At 42.2% G+C, this 7,718-nt stretch overlaps 1 protein-coding gene across 1 annotated transcript in view; it reads left to right on the forward strand.

Moving 5' to 3' along the window:
- Nucleotides 1–7,718, forward strand: part of LOC139640042 (voltage-dependent P/Q-type calcium channel subunit alpha-1A-like) — a gene marked incomplete at its 3' end in the record, with an annotated part of 43,201 nt that overhangs the window by 32,953 nt on the left and 2,530 nt on the right. The window contains exons 26-31 of the mRNA XM_071514199.1: nucleotides 2,361–2,372; nucleotides 4,444–4,543; nucleotides 5,192–5,352; nucleotides 5,789–5,929; nucleotides 6,093–6,294; nucleotides 7,169–7,333. Of these exons, the coding sequence (XP_071370300.1) occupies nucleotides 2,361–2,372; nucleotides 4,444–4,543; nucleotides 5,192–5,352; nucleotides 5,789–5,929; nucleotides 6,093–6,294; nucleotides 7,169–7,333 (781 nt within the window). The remainder of the gene's footprint in view (nucleotides 1–2,360; nucleotides 2,373–4,443; nucleotides 4,544–5,191; nucleotides 5,353–5,788; nucleotides 5,930–6,092; nucleotides 6,295–7,168; nucleotides 7,334–7,718) is intronic.

Below are 7,718 nucleotides of genomic sequence, written 5' to 3' on the forward strand. Positions count from 1 at the left end.
TTAACTTAAAGGAAAAATCCACCCTCAGATACTCTTATACTGTTAGATATCATCAGTTTGTGATGTTCAATGCATTCTGTGAGTTATTTTGTGATGAGGTCTTACAATTTACTTTTGGTGCACTCGCTTTCCCTTAATTTGCCTCATCTACTTCTACTTCAATTAGTGACTATGTTTCCAAGCATGACAACCCCCAGAGAAGAGACCTTTTTGCTTTCAATCACTGGTGGGTGTATGGGCATATGAAGATAGCAAGCTAGTTTGTGAACATTGGGGCGTGTCTATAATTGTCGCTACACTTGCATTACTATGCATTGCATTATGGTCTATTGAGGCTACTGACGGTGGAGAAATTGGTATCTCTGCCTCTTCTGCGATGGATTTCTACCTGTATTATTGTCCAACGTTGGTGTAAAATGTTCTCTCTCACTCTGAGGGACGACACCAAAACCTGACGTTTACCGCTGATGTTTTAGATAGCTTTCGAATTTCAAACTCTGTTGTAGCTGCGCTGGAAACATCTCAACATGACGCTGATGCGTTGTCTATGTTTGGCCAATTATCTGCAGGAATAATAATAATAATAATAATAATAATAATAATACACCACCAAACACCAAAATGTCCCCTGGAATGCAAGGTACATCACCAGTAGCTGTTTTTAACAGTGTTAGTGTTTTATGGTGGATTTTTCCTTTGTATGGAGAATGCTCACAATGCTAGCAAGCCTAGGACATGGGAATGTAATAAACCTTCTGACAAATGAAGTACAATCTTAACAGTATAGCAAGCTAGCATAAGATTAGAGTATAAGATACAAATTTGAACAATCACAGCACACTGTTAAGGGGTAGCAGGTGTCTGATTCCAGACCAGCATGAAGATGAGGAGTTGCTTATCCGAGACACGAGAATGTCCGCAACATGGCAGGTGCTCCAGGGTTCTAGAGGTGGTTCCCCCTATCTTCAGGGCTGGCCTTTACTCCAGTCTTTCTCTTGTTCATTCTTATCTGTGTGTGTATGTCACTAACACTCTGTCCTCTAATTTCTGCACAATGTGGTTGTGTATGTGGTACACATGAACTTGTTTGTATTTCTGTTCGTGTTTATATATGTGTGTGTTTGTGCCACTAACTCTTGTGTCCTCTAATCTCTTTGTGGAAGTGTTACATATTTATATGTATGTGGCTCAACTTTATGTGTTTGTATTTTTTCTCTCTCTGTGTTAGGCCTGCGTTCGTAGCCCCAGGGAAATGGGAAGTATGGACTAACAAATAGACAGAGCGACATAATGGTCGCAGTAGAGATAGAAGTAGAGGACAGGAAAACAGTAGATTATCATGAAAGAACATGTCATTACAGACAAACTCAAAAGTAGCAGGGATAGTAAAACAAATGCACATAGGTCAGGCAAATTAAAATCTTTAAAGTTAATTTTTGTGAAGTTTGCAGGAAGTAGTCAGACCCGCAAACACAGATTTTGCACCATATGTGAACATATGGGCAAACTTGCAAAGCAATCAGTTCAGTCAGTTCAACCAATCAAGTCTAAAACTCTGATTTAGCTACGATAGGGGTTAACGACACTGATGGCCGATGGGGAGATCCAAACCACAGTCAGAACAGACTCAAACACATCCAGATAGTGCCTTAATTCAATTGGAGGAAATCAAACAGTACTCCAGAAAGGCTGAGCACTCTCATTGGAGATGTTTATCGCTCCTTTGATCTAATTAGTCTAGTCTGAGGACTGCTGGTATCTCGGACCGCTTGAGTCGCTGTCCTGCACATTTCTGAAGCGGGACTGAGCTCCATGTCCCAACAAGTTCCCAAGGCAGAGCCGTTCGCAAGCTAACTGATCATGTTTGGTTAGATTAAAGGGATACCTTGACATTTTGAATCGCAGTCTGATATTTTTCCCATCAGTCATCATGTGTTTAAAATAAATATGTATGTATTATGTACTGGCATTTCAGTCTTTCAGTTAAAACTGAAAAACGACTGTAGCGTTTCAGATGTCTGAGGTGAAGGCACTAGTTTGGTGCTGTGCTTTAGTAATACTTTTTGTCCAAAATGTGAATATGCATGGTTGCGTGTGTATATGCATGCACATGTTGGATTTGGTTATAATAGTCCTTAGTAGTTATAGGTGGGAGGGTTGATCTAACAAAACGCAGGCCTTGCGCTCTCCTTTTTTTCTCTCTGTCTCTCATATGGATGTTTTTCCTCCAAATCCCTCCTTTCTCTGTGTCCCATTCTCTCTGTCTGTCTCTTTCTCCCACCCTGTGTTTGTCTGTCTCTCTCTCTCCCTTTGTCTTGCTGTCTCTCACCCCTTCCTCATCTCTCCGTTTGGACCACCAGCGGCGGCGGCGGGTAAAGTTCTCTTTTTCCTTTCCTCCTTTTTTTTCCTTCTGCACTCTCAGTGCCTGTTCTTCCGATCACAAAGCTTTCCTCTCTTTCTTTTTTAAAACCTGTCCATCCATCATCACAGTTGACTACTGTACGTGTCTATCCTTCTCTTTTTCCATCGTTCACCATGGACCAGCTCGGACTCAAACACAACTAAACCTCAAGTGAACCTCAAGTCTCAACTGAATAATTTGAATCCTGAGCTAATTAGGGGTAAATCAGAGATATCAATCAAGGGTGCAGTAGTAGTGAACAGAGCTTGAATCAAACAACCCAAAATCGAAGACAAAGCAGCATGAGGCTGAATTTGAGGGAAATATTGCCTACAATAAATGCAGGAGAGCAGCTGGATAAATGCAATGATTCATGTAAACACTCCCACACAAATGCACAGACAAGACTATGTATATAACACTGTAGAAAATGAGTCTATTTTATATACACACACACACACACACACACGCCCATGAACATGCGCGCACACACACTCACACACATATACGTACACACACAACCACCAGCAGCATACCATCTGGTATAACAGCTGTAAGATGCAGGCAGCTGTACACACAGCCTTCACCCCTAGGGCTCACTATCAATCACCTTTGACCTTAATCTGGTCACACCCAACATTTATTGGCAATATGGGAAGATTTCTGAGAATTCTTAGGGCAGGGAGTCAAAACGACTCTAAAATTTGGCTTGTTGCTAACGACTTAGTTTTAATGTGGTTTGCAATACAGTGGCCATTACCTAAATAGCTAGCTATTTAAGGAACAGGCCATGTTAGATTTTTTTATTCACTAACTGGCCAGCTAGTTAGTGTCAGTGAATTGCTATATTGTTTGTTTAGAGGCTCATTAGCTATTTCACTCAGTAATGAGTATATAGTAAGTGTGTTAACTGGCTGGCTTGCTTGGGGTTCTTTACTTTTAAGTAAGCTTTTAGATCTTTAAGCCCCACTGAAACAAAAGCTAAGTTTTGCCTTTTTCCGCGCCCATACGTGTAGTAATCCACAGTGTCCCCTCCAAAAAAGAAAGAGGTTTGGCTCAGCATTTCAATCAAGAAATGCTTGCTAAAATATCTTTGTCTTTGCCAGCAGGCCTACAAGACAAGATTCCATGCTGTCTGAGCAATGCTATGAAACCAGCTTATCTTAGTTGGGGTTTGGAGACTTGGCATATTAGTTGTTTATACAGGACTGATTGTAGAAATGTAGCGGTAGAGTCATCAAAAGAGAGAGTTTGGCTATTTACCCATTAACGTTTTTGCTAGTTTTGTCAACATTGTGGCACTACCACATTGCAACCCATCTTTGAAGCTAAAGGGGGTATTTTTTGTTTTTGTTTTTATTAGCTACAACTGAGTGTCTTTCAAAGCTCAAATTAAATTCACAGTCAGCTGCTATCCAAGAATATTTATGGGGTCATTTGTGTCTTGTGCTGAGACCACGACTAAACTCTCTCTACAAATGTCTCTGGGTAGCACAGAGTTCTCCATCACTCAATCTGCTATTGACAAAATAGGTATTACAGCATGGAAAGCAAGATTTCAATGCAGCATGAGTATACTGCACCATTAGCCGGGCATGTTCAAGCCGAGTCTTTAGCCATCTCTATATAGCATTGAAATGCATTGCGGAGTGTTAAACAGGCAGAGTTGTTAGATAGCATTCAGATAGGAATGATATCAGTTGTTCCCATAGCATGTAGTTGTAAAATACCACTTAACTCTAGCATGTAGCAACAATGCTAACGTCACACTTAGCAGAAATGCTGAAGGGTAATATAATAGCAATGCTGCATGTGTTGCTATGTGTTTAACCCAGACGCAGTTACTCATTTTGAGTTAACTCGGCCACAGCTACCATCAAGGAATGGCTGCCCACTGCCATTTTGGAATCAAGAGGACTAAGCCTGCCATCAATCCCCTGCACTCGCCTCTCCTTTTCTGACTCTCTTCATTTGTGTGTGGTGTGTGTGTGTGTGTGTGTGTGTCTGCGTGTCTGCGTGTGTGTATGTGCACATATATACAGGGGGAGCAGTAAAGGGAAAGACATCAGCACCATCAAGTCTCTGAGGGTACTGAGGGTGTTACGACCTCTGAAGACCATTAAACGTCTTCCCAAGCTCAAGGTATGTTCAGGGACACCATGGTCGACTGAAGGAAAACTAGAATCTTCTTCATTCATTATTATATATATTACATACTGTGCATAACCTGTTTCCTTAAGCATAATCCTGTGGAAATCTTAACCACCACGAATGTCCATTTAAATTAAAAGGTGACATCAGCCATCTCTTTTAGACCCTGCAAGTTTGTATTTTTGGAAACTTGCTGTTGCAAAATGCATAATGGAAGCTGTTTGTAACAACCTGAAGTATTTTTCAGTGTTACAGAATTTTATTAGCAACAGTTATCGTGTTTATATTTCAAAACTATTGTATTCAATATGTGCGTATTATTTAACACCTGAAGCAATATATTAAATTGTGTGGTTTTCCCTTATCAAAAGCAGATCTATTAAAGCTCTTCAAACTGTTTAAACCATTTAAGTTAAGTCACACAATGAAATGCAAACCTACCTCATAACAGCAGTAAAAATTGGGCCACAGTTCCCAAATGTTTGCAGCAGCCATTTTGTGCCTCTCCGAGTAGGCATTCACGTAAACTCATTTTGGGACAGAAAATGGCACAAATAATCGCAACCCAATGTGTTTCTTCAACGTAATAAAGACCCTCTCTCCTCTGTCCCCCCACCCCACCCCTCTCTCTCTCCCCAGGCTGTGTTTGACTGTGTGGTGAACTCTCTGAAGAATGTGCTCAACATCTTAATTGTCTACATGCTCTTCATGTTCATCTTCGCTGTGGTGGCTGTGCAGCTGTTTAAGGGACGCTTCTTTTACTGCACTGATGAATCCAAAGAGTTTGAGCGCGACTGCAGGTCAGGGAACACCCATTGTGTGGTTATATTAAGTTGTGCCTCCATAATCCATGGCTCTCATGGCTCACTGTATAAACAGTTTATTTCTAGGCAATGACATATAACCAGCAACTGTATGTTCTATCACAGTATTTGGCTATTTGTAGTTATCATTCAATTTATATCCAGGAGGTTGGAATACCCTAGGTTCACTTGATCATGGCCACGTCTGCAGAATTTGGTGCCATTCGCACTGGAAATTGTACCAGCAACTGTTTGACTGCTCAGCAGCCTGGCAACCTGCAGCCATAGATTTATGTGGATCCAAACTTTCACATATCACATAAATGTGTGCATGTGGCGCAATAAACCCTGAGTATACATCGACACATATGGAAGCAAACTCTCCCTTCACTTATGTCTTCTCAGGACTGATGATGTGTTTGGTGTATTTCAGGGGCGAATATCTGGTTTATGAGCGTGATAACGAAGTGAAGGCGCAGAAGCGGGAGTGGAAGAAGTACGATTTCCACTACGACAACGTGGCTTGGGCCCTACTCACCCTCTTCACCGTGTCTACCGGAGAGGGGTGGCCGCAGTGAGTATACGTTTACACACATGAAACACACTCGCATACACTTCTAAATATATTCCCGCCTGATTTTTTTGCTGATGCTGACGCTGATCTGATGCTGTCTCGTACCTCACACACTTCACACACACGCTTTCTGACCAGCTCCCCTCCTCCTCCTCCTCTCCAGGGTGCTGAAGCATTCAGTGGATGCGACTTATGAGAACCAGGGCCCGAGCCCGGGGTACCGGATGGAAATGTCCATCTTTTACGTGGTGTACTTCGTGGTCTTCCCCTTCTTCTTCGTCAACATCTTCGTGGCTCTCATCATCATCACCTTCCAGGAGCAAGGAGACAAGATGATGGAGGACTACAGCTTAGAAAAGAACGAGGTGAGGAGGGATTAAGGGAGGGAAGGAGGATGGCGGTCAGGAGCATAGGGAAGGTGGAAGCAAGGAAGGAAGGGAGCATGGAAGAAGACAAGATGGAGGACTACAACTACAGCTTATCAATGAACAAAGAGATGAGGGATGGAGGCCGAGAGGGAAGTCAAGAGAAGATCATGGACACAAGGAGAAAGACTGAAGTAGATGGGAAATTTAGATGATGGTGGAATTGAGAAATGAATGCGTCGAGAAAAGATGATTGAGGTATACCAAAAAGGACGTGGTGACAAAGACAGACAGAGAACAAGAGGCAAGATGGAGGAACACAGTGGAGGGAGACACGAGGGAGACTGAGATGATAGTAGAATTTAGGAATGAGTACAGTGACTACACTACACTACTCTTTTGTCTTTGTGTTAATCGTGTTAATTTTCACCTGTTAATAGCAACATATATTGTGTCCATATGTATTTCAATTGGTACATCTTTAACCCATTATGTTAGATAACACCACAAGATGTGCTGGTCCTTATTTGACACACAGATGTTATGAAAAGAGCGCATCCTTATTAATTGTTCATACACACCACCAGCAACACCAGAAAGCACTCACCAGATGTCCATTTATTTTCTACAGCTAGAGAAATGTCTGTTGATGTTGACCAAGGTTGCCTCATTTCCTCGTTTGATGGGAGTGAAAAGTTTCCAGCAGCTGAATGTTTGAGCAATATCGCCCATCAGCCAGTCACATACTAACAACATTCTAGCAATGCACAAGTTCAAATTGTGCTATTGGATAGTTAATGCACTGATGTGAGTACTAGCAGTCTGCAGGAAGAGTAAGAGTCTCATTGACCCCATATTGCTTGTGTTTTCACAGAGAGCCTGCATAGACTTTGCCATCAACGCCAGGCCTCTGACCCGACACATGCCCCAGAACAAGCAGAGCTTTCAGTATCGCATGTGGGAGTTTGTGGTGTCGCCGCCGTTTGAGTATACTATCATGGCAATGATCGCGCTCAACACCATCGTCCTGATGATGAAGGTACAAGCTTCTGGGAGCACAATCATATGGCACACATAGAAACACACATGCACTCACACAAATAGGCCTTACACGTTGCACATTAAAGATTCAATTTGACATCTCTCTCTCTGTCGCTCTCTCTCTCGCTCTCTCTCCCTCTGTTTCTATTTGATTCTGTCTTGCACAATCGTCAAGTTGCGGTTCTTCTGATGTTGCTGTGTACTATTTTCTGTGAAAAACTAATTTTAATAGATATGTCTTGCTGTCCATTGGGTGTGCTGAACTGTGTGAGTGCCTCTTTACATGTCTTTATACTCGTCCTCCCTTGTCCTCTGTTTGTGTGTGTGTGTGTGTGTGTGTGTATGTGTGTGTGTGTGTGTGTGTGTGTGTGTGTGTGTGTGTG

This window comes from Centroberyx affinis, unplaced genomic scaffold, assembly GCF_046629955.1.
Source record: "Centroberyx affinis isolate AG114_WGS23_722 - 3 ecotype Tasmania unplaced genomic scaffold, CSIRO-AGI_Caff_v1 ptg008237l_1, whole genome shotgun sequence".
In the NCBI taxonomy this organism is placed as follows: domain Eukaryota; kingdom Metazoa; phylum Chordata; class Actinopteri; order Beryciformes; family Berycidae; genus Centroberyx; species Centroberyx affinis.